This window comes from Alosa sapidissima, chromosome 6, assembly GCF_018492685.1.
Source record: "Alosa sapidissima isolate fAloSap1 chromosome 6, fAloSap1.pri, whole genome shotgun sequence".
Classification (NCBI taxonomy): domain Eukaryota; kingdom Metazoa; phylum Chordata; class Actinopteri; order Clupeiformes; family Clupeidae; genus Alosa; species Alosa sapidissima.
The window spans coordinates 17,537,186-17,554,283 of record NC_055962.1 but is presented as its reverse complement, the minus strand read 5'-3'; the positions used below and the strand labels follow the sequence as shown (position 1 = coordinate 17,554,283).

Sequence of the window (17,098 nt, the reverse complement as noted above, 5' to 3'; positions counted from 1 at the left end):
CACTCTCTCTCTCTCTCTCTCTCTCTCTCTCTCTCTCTCTCTCTCTCTCTCTCTCTCACACACACACACACACACACACACACACACACACACACACACTAATACACACACAGATGCACTATCATTCCACAAGTGCTCAGGACGAGAGAGGATCATAATCCCATCACTGTCCCAAGGGTCTTGCTGCCCTCTGACAGTATACACAGGCTCACACACACACACACACACGCACACGCACACACACACACACGCACACTCATTAAGATGTATGGCTTTAACATGCCAGTATTATAGTTTAACACATAATTGAACACATACACACACACACACACACACACACACACACACATGTAGGTATGGCACCTTCTGAATACAGATAAAGGTCCCAATCTAACTCACCATTGGACTCACACAAACACACACATGAAGATGTATGGCTTTAACATGCACACATACACATACAGATACACACACACACAAACATGAGGATTTATGTCTTTAGCATGTTGGTATTGATCATGTTCATGTTATTATTACAGTTTAACATGTAATTGGACACACACACACATACACACACACACACACACACAATGCCTTTAATGTCTGGGACCATCAAAACAAAGATGGCCACCACAGCAGCCACCTGCAGCAGCATTACAGTTTGACAGCTATTTGGACTGTGTAGTGATTGAAGCGTCTCTCTCTGCTTCCCTCATGTGATGTTATCAACCGTCTCCTCATCATTATTTTTAAAAGGATGTGTCTTATGGTCACGCTCCAAAGCTTATTATAAAGGAGGGATGTCTTTTTTAATTAGTAATCTCATTTTCTCTCTGCTTTTATCTGCTCCTTGAATGTGTGTGTGTTTGTGTGTGAACTGCGCTATATGAATAAACTGGCCTTCCCTTCGGGGCTTGGATATGGCCCAGTGCTGGCGCTGAACTGCCTGGGACTTGGCTATAGATATGAATTAACGAGGAAGGAATGTCCTCACCACTGCTTATGATCATCCACATCAGCTTTACAAGCAGATGCCACGCTTCATTAAATATACCCATCTCTCCACTGCACTGCAGACCTACAAGTTAGAAGCACACACACACACACACACACACACACACACACACACACACACACACAATGCTGCTGTACCCATAGCAACCAAAACTGGCAGTGTTTAGTTTGGTGCGGGAAAAATTCTGCAAACACACACATAGGCACACACACACACGCACACACACACACACATACACACACACACACACACACACAAAGATCCTGCAGCAACTCCCCCCCTCACAAACCCCCTCTCTTGCAACTTGTCACATATGACCACACTCTTAGAAATGAGAGGGGATTAGGTACATATTATTTAATTTCATATATTAAATCATTCTTTTACAAAAGCAAATTTCCTAAATTTCTGCACACTATACACAACCTAGACAGAATGGAAAGAATGAGGAGCTGTCCTTGTCCAGGTCTCCCCTGGACTATCAGGACATTTTCCAATGTGATGCTTCAAGGAGTGAATACGTCCAAGGAGTGAAGACTTCATGTTTTGATTTGATCTGTGCTCTGCATTGTTGAATGAATTATTCATGATAGCTATGGGGCTGGATCACGATACAAAATTGTATATGTCGGATATGAAGCAAAGTGTTCCCCAAGTGAATATAGACACACACACACACACACACACACACACAAACACACACACACAAGAGCAAGGCAAGGACTTGTCTGCCGTAGCGTGAAGTTCTGTGCATAAGGCTGTTGTGTAAGAAGTATGAATGAGTAAGTGTGAAATATTTAGAGCTCGGGAGAGCGGGAGAGAGGGAGAGGCAGTCCTGTCCGTGGAGACATCATTGCCGAAGAGCAACACAGCCTGATGAAATGACCACAGCCAGAACAGAGCAGAGCCTATGAGGGACATTGCACAGCCACATGTGGAGCAGATGAGGGCTGGATCATTATTCTACATTTACATTTTAGATATGTGTGGTATAATTATGGATTGACTTGGACAAAAAACACCCAAAGGGTACAGTCAGGTGATATAATCATTTTGCTAAATTTTGGTGACATCCAGGCATGGGAGTGGGAGGAAACCCCCAGTTCATCACACCACTGGAATAATCGGCATCAATTATATATGTGTGTTTATGTTCTTGTGTAAACATATGTTTGTATATGGCCACATTAGTTTTTTTTAGTCTTGCCACAAACCATAAAATATTTTACATTAATGATACCAAATATTAGTCTGAATGTAAAGGTTATGTGGCGAAATCATTAGAGTTTTTAACACCATCAACGAGTCACCAAACAAACCACTGTGGAAATCTATCAAGCAGGGCAAAAGCTGTTGCAAAAAATGGCATCAGCATCTGCTGAAAAGGCCCTAAAACATGCCAGAGAATATTCGATTAGATTTAGAGACCATGATTTAGAGACCATGATTGAGATGGTTTTGCCAGGGATTTGAGGCAGTCGGGGTCATAGAACTTCTAGCTATTCTCAAGCCACCCTATGTTTTAGTATTACAAGCAGATGACGACGTTACAGAACATTCAGGCGCTCTTGTGCAATTCAGCCCCAAACGAACCTGCGGCCAAATTCCCATCAATGGTCCTCTAATAGGAGGATAATTGTTTTCTTTCTAAATGAGTTTGGAAGAATTACATATTAATGTGATTTCGGGTTGATTTAAAAGCCTCGCCGTATTATGTAAGGGACGTGGGAGTGTGTTAGATTCGAACTGACAGGAGCTTCTGAGAAAAAAATCTCCCCGAAGTTTTTTCCCCCCCTCGGTGTGCGTGTGGAAAGCTGTGCGTTTTCCGCGGCTCGGCGGGGACTAGATAAAGCAGGACACATCTGGGGGAGAGCAAGTCCACCCACTCCTGCCCGTACCTCACTCATCTTCTTGTGCTCTTCTATCCGCGCTCCTCGTCTGCGGAGAAGATCCGCGGAACAGAGTGGAGCCGAGACTCGAGCGGGACTGAGGTCTTGTCACCACTAGTAACAGGACCTGTCGGACCTCAGTTTTTATGCGTCTTTTGCTTAATCTTCGCTCAATATGTTCACGATGAAACGGGCCTTTCTGTTAGTGGTGGCTTTGTCGTTTATAGCAGGTAAGCAAAAGAGAAACTTTTATCAATGATACTGCGTAGACTGGTTTCAGCACCATGGACAGTTCCGTGTGTGGACCTTATGGATGGTCAGCTGAGCTAACAGGAAATATTTAAGCTTTGAAATAATCACTAAAACATTTTGTGTACCTGTGCATTTACGTATATTTGCAAGCTGATTTAAGTTTGAAGACTAAATGCTTTAATTTTCGAATCGTGATTGACCAATTTACTTCTTGTGAGTAGCCTATTGCTGTTAAATGCCGTATTTTTTCATAGATAACCAGTCGCTTCCAACGGTAAAATCGGAGAGACGAGAGGATTTGGTATGTTCTTTGTACTTTAAACTTTGAACTTTGTAATTTAAATGACCAAGTCTGTTTATTCCTTAACGTCTGCGTAGTTATATTGACCTGCATAAAACTGCTTTCAGCTCAAGAGATGCTTGGTAGAAGCCCTTTCCATTGCACTTTCCAAATCAGAAGCAACGCCAGGGCATTCGGAGTGCAAAGATCTCTTCAAAGGAGGCAAGTTTTGTAAACAGACTTCCTTGCCTGATTTTCAGGGTTTTCTGCTGTGAATACCCGCAGAGTGCCACAGTGTATGGATGTCATTTACACAGCAATAGCCCGCACGACTGTTTTGAGATTACAACTGCACATCGCTCAGACCGCGCAACAGTAAACAATGTAGCCTAAAGCAGGGGTCTCTTGAAGCAGAAGAGACATCTAGAACATATTAACCCACGGCTGAAAATCTATGTTCGGATATGTCCTGCAACATAATTGACACTGGCATAATGGGTTCCAAACAAGAAAAGCATGTTGATTTAGATGTGAAATATTTAGCTTTATTGTCACAACTGAATCTAATTAAGGCTTTATTTTCTACTGTCCTATATGACACCACGACATTATGGAATGATTTCATGTTTTCTCATTTTGTTTGTCAGAATAACACCATATACTACATTGTTATCCAATGCTTAAAATACTCCAGGTCTTCAACGCAATTGGATAGATATTAGTAGTGAATTTATTGTCTGACTAATGTGACTATTTCATATGTCAAATTATTTCATGTCAGATTATTTGGTCTTCATTATAAGACATTTAGCTAGTCTCAAATTAATGTTATAGCATGCCAGTACAAACTTCAAGTTAATGCCTGAAAACTAGTCAACTAGCTCTCTGGGCTTTTACCATTTCTTTTGAGTATTGCTTTATTTTCATTTATTTTATTTATTTTATTTTGTTTTGAGGGGGTGCCTTTATTTAGATGTGGGAGATAAAGATGGGGTGGGACTTTTTTTGCGGGTCGGACTTGAACTGTAGTACCTGTGGGCACTTGGTATGATACAGATGCTGCAGCTGCTTGTGTCTTAGCTCCCCGGCTTTGGCCATTTCTGAAATGCTCCTGTGCTTCTCCCCAGGTTCCAAGCCCAATGAGCTGGTGAAGAAGAGCGAGGAGCAGGTGCCACTTCCTGAGGGGGAGGATGGAGCCCAGGAGGCATCGGAGCTGGAAGCCATCCGAGATCTCCTCAGGGAGAACGAGGAGAAGCGCGAGGAGGCTGATGATGAGCGGAGCCAGGAAGCGTTCCCCGGCTACAAGAAGAAGAGATGGCATCTACCGGGCGCGAAAAAATGGGAGGATCTGGGAGAGGACGAGCGAAGCCAGGAGGAGTTTCCTCAGTACCAGAAGAGAGGACACAGCCTTCTGTCAGAGAAGGAGAAACGTGAAGAGGCAGACGAAGAACGCAGCCAGGAGTCATTTCCAGGATACAGGAAGAGATGGGAGGAGGAAGATGAGGAACGTAGTCAAGAAGCGTTTCCAGGATACAAGAAAAGAGGAGAAGAAGATGATGGAGAACGTAGCCAGGAAGCGTTTCCAGGATACAAGAAAAGGGAAGAGAGCGCTGAAGAGCGTAGTCAGGAGGCGTTTCCAGAATACATGAGAAGACACCTTTCAGACCAACACAAGAGGGAAGAGGAAGATGAGGAACGCAGTCAGGAGGCTTTCCCAGAATATGCCATGAAGAGGCACCTTAATCCGAAACGGGCTGATGATGAGGATGAGGAGAGAAGCCAGGAGGCTTTCCCAGACTTCCTCCCCCAGAAGAGACACCAGGAGGAGGAAGAGGAGGAGGACAGAGAGAGGAGATCTTGGAGATCAACACGCCCACACCAGACAAGGCATCACAAGCGTGGAGATTTGTCTGAGGATGAGGAGGAAGAGGAGGAAGATGAGATGGATAGAGAGAGGAGGTCTTGGAGAGGAACAAAACACCAAACAAGGCACCACAAACGAGGAGCAGACGCACCTGAGGAGGAAGAGAATGAGGATGAAGACGAGATTGATAGAGAGAGGAGGTCGTCTTGGAGATCGTCACGCCCACACCAAACAAGGCACCACAAACGAGGAGTAGACGCATCTGATGAGGAAGAGGAAGATGGTGAAGATGAGATGGATAGAGAGAGGAGGTCGTCTTGGAGATCGTCACGCCCACACCAAACAAGGCACCACAAACGAGGAGTAGACGCATCTGATGAGGAAGAGGAAGATGGTGAAGATGAGATGGATAGAGAGAGGAGGTCATCTTGGAGATCGTCACGCCCACACCAAACAAGGCACCACAAACGAGGAGTAGACGCATCTGATGAGGAAGAGGAAGATGGTGAAGATGAGATGGATAGAGAGAGGAGGTCATCTTGGAGATCGTCACGCCCACACCAAACAAGGCACCACAAACGAGGAGTAGACGCATCTGAGGAGGAAGAGGAAGATGGTGAAGACGAGATCAACAGAGAGATAAGGTCTTGGAGAGGAACAAAACACCAAACAAGGCACCACAAACGAGGAGTAGATGCATCTGATGAGGAAGAGGAAGATGATGAAGATGAGATGGATAGAGAGAGGAGGTCTTGGAGAGGAACAAAACACCAAACAAGGCACCACAAACGAGGAGTAGATGCACCTGAGGACAAAGAGGAAAATGATGACGATGAGATCGACAGAGAGATCAGGTCTTGGAGAGGAACAAAACACCAAACAAGGCACCACAAACGAGGAGCAGACGCACCTGAAGAGGAAGAGAATGAGGATGAAGATGAGATGGATAGAGAGAGGAGGTCGTCTTGGAGATCGTCACGCCCACACCAAACAAGGCACCACAAACAAGGAGCAGACGCAGAACAGGAGGAGGAAGAGGAAGATGGTGAAGATGAGATGGATAGAGAAAGGAGGTCTTGGAGAGGAACAAAACACCAAACAAGGCACCACAAACGAGGAGCAGACGCAGAACAAGAGGAGGACGAGGTCGATCCGGGGGTCCTAGATGACGAGGAGCGTGAGGAGGCACTAAGGTACCTGGCCCAGAGGGGCAAGGAGCTGGGGGAGCGCCTACTAGCAGAAGAGGCAGAGGAGGAGCAAGAGGAGGCGCATCAGCAGGAGAAGCGCAACCCCTGGATCTATCGAGGCTTCTACCACCCCGCTTGGTACAAGAGGAGCACCGCAGCAACCGCTGCCGCCACCAACAACCTCGCCCGCTTCCTCAACTACAAGAGGACCCAGCTGTCACACCTTGCGGTGCCACAGGGGGGCGCTGTGGCCCTGCAGGAAAGACCACTCACCCCAGAGGAGGTAAGGATGCTTCTTTTAAAATCCAAGAACAACTTATTAAAGGTAGGGCCTGTGATTCTGGTGAGAGGTTGTTGCTCAACGGCCAATCAGAAATGACACCCCTCTCTCCTGCGCTTCTGAAACATCATGTTCATTGGCTGGACTTGTGTACATTGACACTGCTCTTAGTTGGCAGTGAAGTCTCTTCGGGAGTTTGTGGCTATGTGAGATGTGACAGTTGTGTTATGTAGCCCAGAGGCTGTCTTGTTACAGCCCCTACAGAGGCTGCCCTACATAATAGTTTGAGACAGAGAGATAGACAGACAGAGAGAGAGAGAGAGAAAAAGAGTGAGATGTCTAATTAATGTATTAGTAATGAGATGTGCAGCTCAAAGCTCAGAAAACAAAAGGGTAGAAGAGATACAGCTGCGGCAGTGGACTTAAGCAGCAGCAGCAAATTCATTCCTTTTCTGCAGCAGCAAAGAGGACTGTATGTGGGCCACACATAACACCAGTGGACCATAGAACAATGGAGCAGAAAGAGAGAGAGAGAGATGAACAGATAGATGAGGAGATGAAGAGGGGAGATAGAAATTGCTAGAGAGAAGGGAGATTGAGAGAGAGACAGAGGGAGAGAAACAGGAGGTCAGATGAGGAGAGAGAAAAGAGGAGGATGGAGAAAGGGTAGAAAGAGTGGAAAAGAGGAGCATGGAGAAAGGGTAGAAAGAGTGGAAAAGAGGAGCATGGAGAAAGGGTAGAAAGAGTGGAAAAGAAGGGGGATGAGAAAGATACGGTGAGTGGAGGAAAAACAGAGGAAGACGGAAAACGAGTGTGAGTGTGTGTTTCACTAAACATGTCATCCACACTGGAGCATGTGTGTGTTCTAAGCAGCTAATGCGGCAAGACAAGAAAAAAAAGAGAAAAAGAGGGAAATAGATGTGTAGCTAGTGTTGGTGTCACAGCTCCCTTCTGAGCCCACAGCTCTTCAGCCAGGCAGCCAGGGGGGGGCGAGTTCCACTCTGCCCTGAGCCATAACCTACTGCAGACACACACCACTCTGTTCTTGCATACTACTGCTGTGTGTCTGTCTGTGTGTGTGTGTGTGTGAATTATTCTGATTCGCAAAATGCCCTCAGTCTGAGGATCTCTAGCCACCCCAACCCCCACCTCTCTCTGGGTCTGACCTTGCACTAATTAAAGATGTTGTTTTTAGAAGGAAAGGAGATAAAACAGCAAAAGAGTCAAGGGTCTGTCCAATTAAAACTGTTTCTTAACAGTCTGGCTGAACATCTCACATATCTATCCTCTTTGCCGAAAACTGCACATGAGATCAAACAGTAGCTGTGATTCCAGTGGGTTTGCTAATGCTCTTACCTGGTGGTGGCCTGCACACATTTGTCTGCCTCTATTGAACACTGGAATGGATTTGGAGAGAGAGGTTATGGTGCACTGCATAACAGGGCTGCTTGCTCCTGAAAGGCTGCCAGCCAGCTGTGCCTTAGGAGAGAAAAGAAAAGGAAGGAGAGATTTTCAGGGGCTAGAGCTCTTTTAAAAATGAGTTTATTTCACCAGCATATGGGGATATGCCCTGCAGTACACATGCCGGCTGCTGACAATAATAACACACTGGAGATAAACAATCTAAAATACAATAAATTGTCCCGATATCTGTATGTGAGCAGAGTCTTTAAATAACTTTAAATGATTCTCCCTGTCCTCCATTCACGTGGCGACTGAACAGCCAGATTGCTGAGTGGGGATTTTTCACAGGCTATGTGCTGCTCATAATGCTTACAACTCAGTGTAGTGGCAAAAGAGCTGAGCTCAGGGATGTGTTACGATGCTACGGCTCCCAGGCTGCAGCAGGAATAGAAATGGATCACAAAGTTTTATTAGACATTACACCCACTGAAACAATGAAGGTGAAATTGATGATGAAAGAAAAATGCAAGTTAAAGAGCAGCATCAATAATGTGTTAACACACACACGCAAAAAGGAAAGAGAGGAAGGCGATGTCTTTTTATCCACACCTTCACTGGCTTTTATCTACACCTTTCCAATTGACTAAAGTGTAATGTGTATGTGCAGAGCTGTTGGGATTTCAAGATACAATGGAATCAGAAATTAGTCTTTTTCACTCTGAAGAACAGGCTCATCTAAACTGAGTTCATCTTTAAAATAATATTGTTTTTCTTTAAAGGAAGAACCGCTAAGCCAAATTGATTCTGTTTCTCCCTGTAGCAGAGAGATGGCTGACTTTACATGGTTTAGTCAGGACAGAATGAAGTTAGTTCTCTAACTTGAAATGTTTTTTTATTATTAGTTAAGGAGAGAGGGATGCCTAAGCTGAAATGATTCATGTTGGTATTGAAGGAGAGAGATCTCAACATGTCTCTTTTTCATTCTGTAGGAGACAGTGAGGTTATTCTTACTGGAGTAGAGACAGTTGGCTAACCTGACATTAATATTAGTTATTATCTATTATCCAGAAGGCAATATCCAATCATCAATGGGGAGAGAGATGGTTAAACAGAATTTGCTCTTCTTTCTGAAGGAGAGGGAGCTGGCTAACCTGGCTGCCATGGACCGGGAGCTAGAGCAGATCGCCAGCAAGATCCACAAGGGCCAGGAGAAGTGATGGGTGTGGAGGGGACCCAAACACTGCTGAGAGAGACCGAATGAGTTGGGGTTCCCCTTGCTGTTCTCCACGATCTGACCAGGGTGTGCTGGCTTCCAGGCGCAGGACTGTAGATATAAACCTCCATCGCTGTGGTGACTGTGACTTATGGTAAAGTTTGTAAAATCAAGTAGACAGCAACATCATCTACGTACAGTCTCTTTTGCTCTTCAGTTTGACGTTGGTGTGGCTCTGTGTGTGTGTGATTGTTTCAGGTAAAGCCTTTGTAGACTCCCCGCTGTAGTTGTGACACTTACAAACCTGGATGTGCAACATGTATGGTGTTCCCGCTTATTCATTTTCCACTTGATAGGTACCGATTTAATTTTCCCAGAACATACTGTTCCATGATAGGGCAACTTTGTAGTGGACACTAGGGTGGATACGGACCAGTTCTGGCTCAGAGTCAGCACTGCTCTGGAAAAGTGATGGTTAAAACCATTCAGTAGACGAGTTTTGAGCATTCTATTAAAAAATGCGTTCAACATCTAAGATTCTTGAATTACAGGATGGGCCCAGATACTCCTTAGAATGTTTGACAACATTTCAAACACAAGTGTGACTGTGGCTGTTGATGGGTTATATAATCGGACTGCACACCCAGTACTGTCTGGAGATCAGTGATGGGAACTAGTAGTTTAGCCACATCCTTATTTTTATGAAGCTGAACAAGAAATGAATGGAAAACTGTATAAAACCTAAAATGCACACACGTCTTGTCAATGCCTCTGCTGTGTCAAACTTCGTACTTTGTGAAACTTTTTCGACGTTTGAGAAAACTTAACAGCATGGGAATGATTAACCAATCTGACTTTTGTGATGACTATGCTCTTTGCTTGTATGTTCAAAGTTCTCTATGATGTTCTGTATGTTTGTGTTTGTTTCCAAGTCTGTTGTTGATGAAGTAATTTAATAAAATGAATTATTCTGGGACCAAATTCCAACACCAAGATTGTTCATTTCTGTTGTTTCATGTCCGTCACCATTTGTACAATTAGAGCTCCTAAAAGACCTGCTAAAGATGTACTACAGAAAAATACTATTTTTTATTGTATATCTATTCAAAATATATATTATTTACCTAATAGAAATATACAGCAACTGTGTTGGCTGCTGCACTGGATTGGTCACCATCTTTAGGATGTAAACAAATGACTAGAATGGCCAAAAAATATAAGTATAGTATAAGTATTAAGTATATATACTCTTTTGATCCCGGAAATTTGGTCTCTGCATTTAACCCAATCCGTGAATTAGTGAAACACAGCACACAGTGAGGTGAAGCAATCCCGGCGCAGTGAGCTGCCTGCAACCACAGCGGCGCTCGGGGATACTATCTATTAACGTTTTTTCATAGATAATAACATAGCTAATAAAGGATGCTCCTGAAGATAATGTGGGAAACAATTGGTTGTTTTTATATATTCTGTTTTATTCAAAGTCCTGTACATGCAGACAATGTGTCCAGGAGTGAACCTTATATGCCTGTTAGTTCAACTTTAGCATGGCACTTCCTGTCTCACAGACATAAATAACCCACAATCCACACGCCACAAAGCATTGTGGGAGGCAAGACACAAAAGCAAAAAATAAAAACACTCTTTGTAGTATTAAAAAAAAATAAGCAAGTGATTGTGCACATCCTCTGTGGCACCCAGACAAGAAGTTGCTGATTCCGACGGAGATCTGGCACGGAGTCTGCATCCGTTTCTGCACTTCTCTGTCCAATCAGATCGCGGTGCTAGGCAGAGTTGTTGCTGCTTGCACCGTCCATCTCCTCCAGGCGGATCCTCTTGGATGCTGGCTCCTCTTCCTTTGCCTGCTTCGTCGTGGCTTTGGCGGTATCCGTGGCAACGGTGGTCCCTGTGAGGAGGTAGCCCCCGCCCCCACTCATCAGGAGGACAGGGTGTGTCCGGTTTGGCAACACCTGCGTAGGATAGACATGGAGGAGTCACACTGGGTGTACGTGTGTGTATGTGTGTGTGTGTGTGTGTGTGTGTGTAAAATAATTGTACAATTGTAAAATAATTGTCATGAATTAAGATAATTATTCACCTTACAATTACTTTTACAGACTATTATGAAAATACAAAAAAAAAATACTTGATGCCCAAGGCAACTGGTCTTCCATCCTTTAAACTTTACATTAGATCATGCAACACACGTGTCTATTTCAAAGCCTACTAAAAATGTCCATCTCCTGCAAAAGGCTTATTGTAGCCTATAATCATTGTGACAAAATTATGGGGATGAGGCCTGGTTTTTGATTGGATGAGTCAGTTGGGGTAAATCACCTGGTACTGCCTGAGCCAGCTGTCTGTCAATCGCATGCTGATGGCTCCGCCCTGTTCCCTGAGCTTAGTGTAACACTCAATCAGAGGCTGAGAGAATGAGAGGGCAGAAAACAGAACATTTCATAAAACAGTCAACACCACCTAGTGCATTCATACTTTTTAAAATGTCAAACAAGCCTGTCCTTTAAGACTGTAACACTAAAGAAAAAATACAAATTTTAAGAAGAAATAATGATGTTCTACAGCTCTTGAACTAGATCTAGAGGTCTGGAATGGTTCTAGAGGGTCTTTGGCCGTACCTCTCTGTACTGGCAGTACACCACAAACGGCCTGGAGGGGGCCAGGAACTTGAGTAGACCCAGCAGCACCGGGCAGGGGTGGAACCGACTCGCTATCACCAGCCTAAAGGAGGAGAAGGAGGAAGGGTGATTACACAACTATTTCTGACAGAGATGCATCGCTGTGCCACAGGAGGTCTGGTGAAGAGGCAGTCCAGAGAGCCAAGAGTATTTATCTAACAGAGGGATGCTAGTGGGGGTATAACAAGGAGACAGACACATCAAGCTGGAGAGAAAGAAAGAAAGATGAAAGACAAAGAGATAGAGAAAGAGAAAGTTAGAGAGAACAGAATGGTTGAAAATGATTTATGATGATAATGATTTAAAAAAACAAAAATGCTCACCCATCTGCATGCCTTTCCTCCAGTAGTGCTGCAGTGGCAGTCAGCTTCTTCCTCTTCTCCTCCATCTTCACTTTCCTCTCATAAACCTAGGCAACAAACAAACAAACAAACAAAACATTTATTGTCATTTGAGCATCTAAATAGCTAATGCAAAACATGTCAGGAAGCACACTCTTCCACATGCAATGACCCTGAAAGCTACAGAAGGTTAAAGAGAGAAAACGTCTCAGCCTCTTTACCTTCCTCTCCCGACGCCTCTCCTGCCTTTCCTTCTCCTTGGACTCGTCTCCCTCTGCAGTGACCTCCATCTCCTGGGTCTCCTCAGGGGCCTCCTCCTTAACCTCTGCCCCGCTGGAGGCCTCCTCCTGGGGTTCACCGGCAGCCTCTGGGCCCTCCTCCGCCTCCAGCCTGCCGGCCAACAAGGCGTTCACCTTGCAGAGGGGGAACTCGTGCAGTGTCTGGTGGAAGTGAGGGGGGAAGCCAAAGTTCTCCATGCCCGCCCGTGTGGGCCCTCCACCAGGGTAGAACTGGATCACTGAGCCATAGCCTGGATGGAGGGGAGAGAGAGATGAGAGATGATCAGGCCTCATCAGTCAACTTTGTGTTGCATTTGTGTTGATGTAATGTTGATTGCTGCACTTCTAGTATTGGTTTTGTGCCTAACACCTCCGAGCGAGCGCCTTAATACCACCTGAGGCCCCTGGGCTCTATGTTTTTAAGGCCCCCCCCCAACCGCAAAAATTAATTATGATTAAATGATACCCGGCCCGTGATCTGACCCGCCTATTTAACGTGCACATTATTGAGCCTATGTAAAACCTTTACATAAACAGGAACAGAAAGCCCTCCTTAATCACGTCAGCCTACCCCTGACATCGCTTATCAAAAAGGCAAGCCTACTGCATGAAAACAAGCGTTGAACTCTTACAACACTGGCTGGCTAAGTTAAAAGATGCGTTAGGCTACACATATGCACGTTTCAAGCTTTTCAAAAGTGTATGTGTTTGTCGTGTCGGGGTGTTCCCCAGGAGGTTTTTTGAAATTCTGTCCACTTAACACACCATTTTAACGCAGCTTGGGAGGGACATAAATACTTTTAGCCTACAGAACAAGCAGCTGGCTCATGTGACGTGAACATTGGCTACCTTTATGCATTATCACTATACTACCCTACATGGAGACATATCTCACGTTAACAATGGAAAAAACATAACATAGGCTATTATTTGTGCGAATGGGTTAGCACAAACTTAGCTTTTGGTGAAGGGAGATGCTGATAACTAATTAATTTCTTTGCGCAACAGCCCATGTTCTGCGTTCACTCCAGTGAGACAAGTGAAATTTGCCAGGCTATTTGCTACGATATTTACCTGCTATGCCTTCTGTTTTTATGGACAGTTACAGGAATCCACGTCATTCGTTTATCGTTGCTTCAATCCAACCCACGTTATCTCCAGAGTTTGTAAGTTTGTCATTCAGTTTCAGCCTCTCCTCTAGCTCCTCTACACACCCATTGGAATTTATTAAGTTTTGTTACATTTTGTTACACTTTAGAAGAGAAGACAAAGGGGGCCTCTGCATGGATGTCATTGTAGAGCAGTGTGATGTGCTCGATTAGGCTAGCTCCAGAGTAGGCTATGACTGACGCCGCGAATACGGACACGGCCGTTTAATATTATTGATTATCATTATTATTATTATTATTAGGAGGCCCCTCATTGGTCGGGGCCCCTGGGCTGAAGCCCAGGTACGCCCCTGCATTAAGGCGCCAGTGGGTTAACTGGGTAAAATTTAGTATTGTTGACCCATGCAGCCAACCAAGGGCAGAGCATAACTATAGGTCAGGTGAGAAAGTGGGGGTCAAAAGTTAAATGTCAGTGGTCAGGTGACTGATCCATACCTCCCATCCTCTCCATGACGGCTCCCAGCACCAGTCCAGCGCAGGTTTCAAACACCAGCACCTTACTGCCGGCGTGGATGTTGCCCAGCGCCAGCATCTGAGCCAGTGTGTCATAGCGCAGGTGACTGGAGACGAGACCGAGAAAGAGAGAGAGAGAGAGAGAGAGAGACAGACACAGACACTTTAAATTAATAACACTTCACTTAATAACCAATAATCCATTTGCCAATTTAATACCACAACAAAGACCCTGTGCATAAACATCAATGGGTCAGCTCAATGCTCCCACAAAATAGCTTTGGTTCATCGCTTTAGTTTATTACAAGACACTTTGTCCATTGTCCATCATTTAAATTTGGGCCCAAGGAGATAGAAAGGGGAGGAGTGAGAGGACAAGCAAAAGCGACAGGAGGTAAATGGTGTATGTGTGTTCTCTGTCATCTCTAGAGAGACACCAAGGAGACCCACTTCACCAAGGTCACATAAGGAAGAGGGGAATATAAGTCAAAGTTAAAGTGTGAGAAAAGAGAGGGAGGGAATAGAAAGGTAGAGAAAAGCTCCACAGTGTTCTGTTCCACTCACCATATTTTGCCTGGTTCTCTGCCATGGTACATCATAGCCAGTATCCGTGTGGAGGGCCTCAGCACAGTCACATTGTTGTCATACCTTCAAGGACACCGCCAGAGTAGTCAGTCACACACACAATTTTCCTGTACACTTCAAAAGTAGGGATGCACTGATATATTGGCCCATCATCAGTGCAGTATGGAACCCCAGCCCACCCATCCACACAAACAAACACCAACACACAGGATCCAGTACTGAACCAAATCCAATGTTAGTAGTTGGAGAAATGTTTAGAACATCATGTGATGAAAGATCTGTCCCACTGACGGGTTGAATAGAACAGCCTTTTTAAACTTACTTTTTCTTTTTCTTCTTGATGTACTTCTCTTGGGCAAACTCTGTCTTGTCCTTAAATGTTGTGCTGTTGTCTATCAGTTGTTGTACAATCTCCTAGTGGTGGAAAAGTTGGAGGTATTATGGACACACACCAAGACACACAGGGCTATGTGTGTATATATATGAAGTAAATTACACCCCATCTGAAGAGACATATTTTGTGTGTGCTGTGCACTTACCTGTCCTTTCAAGCCCTGCTCTTTTAATGTCTCAATGTCGTCCCTGGTGAGTTTTTGAGATTTGCCATCATCTACAATGTTCCTGTTATCAGTTCCTGCCTTCTTTCCATCTCTGTCTATGGGAAAATATAAAGCACGAAGTGAGGGGAACTATTTAATAGGCGATAGAATAGCGATGTGCACGAGTAGTAGGCCTAGTGACTATGAAGGTATATTTGGTGCAAAAGTGGCGAGCACATTTAACTGCAGATTTTGCATTCGCACACTAAAGTCATAAATGTGTAACAGTAAAGTTGAAGTTGTACATATCTTTTTTATATCTTGTTAACACAAAATAGGGGCTACGGGTTCACAAATCCTTGTTACAGGTACACAAATCCTATCCTGTGAGTCACAACTTTCAAGAGTCATGCACTCGACACTTGCACTGATGTGCAAATGTGTTTCGCACCAACTGCGCTCCAACGATTGGAGCAAAAGTGTCGAGTGCATGACTCTTGAAAGTTGTGACTCACAGGATAGGATTTGTGTACCTGTAACAAGGATTTGTGAACCCGTAGCCCCTATTTTGTGTTAACAAGATATAAAAAAAAAATATGTAGGCTACCACTTTAACTTTACTGTTACACATTTATGACTAGTGTGCGCATGCGAAATCTGCAGTTAAATGTGCTCGCCACTTTTGCACCAAATATACCTTCCTAAGTGACTTAGGCACAAAATATAAACTACTGTTAGGCTATAGCGCAGGTGGGCATCACTGGTGGATACAGTAACAATAATCTTACCTGCAGCACTGACATCCTGCTTCGCTGAATGTGGTTTCATGGCTCCACCTGCTTCGATTTCAAATGTCGTCCCGTACAATTGTCCCACGGCATTATCGAGAAAGAACCATTGTTTTTCAAAGACGATTTTTCTGTATGACATTAGAGCATTACAATGTCAGTAACAGGAATTGTATTTGTACAACTGGTATTACTGCACTTGTTAACTTAACGTTACGTGTTATCTAATCTGTTATATCCTAGGTCACGATCAAATCAGTTTTACTTCTAGGTTCAAGAACAAGGGTGAGGTTAACGTTACATTAATGTTAGGTAGCCAGAGTTAGCTAATATGAAGAGCTAACGTTAGTTTCACCGTATTAACGTTTCCACTAGCTTCATCACACAACGACATACAACTCAAACACTACAAGCGCAAAAAGAAGACATATCGGTTGCTAACCTTTTCTTTTGAATCTGTGCAGCTTTATAAACATCACCTCGCTTCAACACAACATAATCACCATCACGGATTCTGTACTCTGCATCTATGTCGTCTCCGTTGTCCGCCATTGCAAAATGTGACAGCTCTAGCTGGCTAACTAGCCAGACACTTGTATTGTGGTATGCAGGATCCCTATTCCCTTTTACGTACAACAGAAATACAATCAAATGAAATTATTCACTGGTAAAGACTAGCCCTAGGCACCCCCACGTGTAACTTGCATACTACACCGGCGTTTCCTTAGCGAATAGACAAGACTAATCAAATGCTCTTGTATGAGCAGGATTGCTAACAGATCACAGAGAACGCAGCGGCAGTGATTACTTTATGACTTGGTTACATCCGCATCACACTTTGTTACTTTAGGCCTATCAATTTTTG

General features: G+C 44.2%; 2 protein-coding genes across 18 annotated transcripts; one reads left to right on the top strand and one right to left on the bottom strand.

Annotated features, from left to right (window-relative positions):
* Positions 1–2,550: 2,550 nt before the first annotated feature.
* Positions 2,551–10,355, top strand: chgb (chromogranin B). 17 transcript variants are annotated; one of them, XM_042096469.1, is made up of 7 exons: positions 2,554–3,134; positions 3,411–3,457; positions 3,565–3,658; positions 4,564–5,944; positions 6,155–6,184; positions 6,296–6,770; positions 9,305–10,355. In XM_042096469.1, the coding sequence occupies exons 1-7, from the start codon at positions 3,080–3,082 to the stop codon at positions 9,386–9,388; spliced, it is 2,166 nt and encodes a 721-aa protein (XP_041952403.1). In that variant the 5' UTR covers positions 2,554–3,079; the 3' UTR covers positions 9,389–10,355. The 17 variants fall into 17 exon arrangements, with proteins under 17 accessions (XP_041952411.1, XP_041952407.1, XP_041952403.1 ...); XM_042096468.1 differs by lacking the exon at positions 6,155–6,184 and adding an exon at positions 6,050–6,079; XM_042096477.1 differs by lacking the exon at positions 6,155–6,184 and having other exon boundaries at positions 2,551–3,134; positions 4,564–5,425.
* A 483-nt stretch (positions 10,356–10,838) lies between these two features.
* On the bottom strand, positions 10,839–17,023 carry trmt6 (tRNA methyltransferase 6 non-catalytic subunit). The gene is made up of 11 exons (XM_042095680.1): positions 16,676–17,023; positions 16,234–16,364; positions 15,446–15,561; positions 15,229–15,320; positions 14,886–14,969; positions 14,304–14,428; positions 12,643–12,950; positions 12,404–12,489; positions 12,021–12,123; positions 11,722–11,808; positions 10,839–11,354 (listed from the first exon to the last, which is right to left on the bottom strand). Exons 1-11 carry the CDS (start codon positions 16,783–16,785, stop codon positions 11,169–11,171), a joined length of 1,428 nt encoding a protein of 475 aa, XP_041951614.1. The 5' UTR covers positions 16,786–17,023; the 3' UTR covers positions 10,839–11,168.
* Between the last annotated feature and the right edge of the window lie 75 nt (positions 17,024–17,098).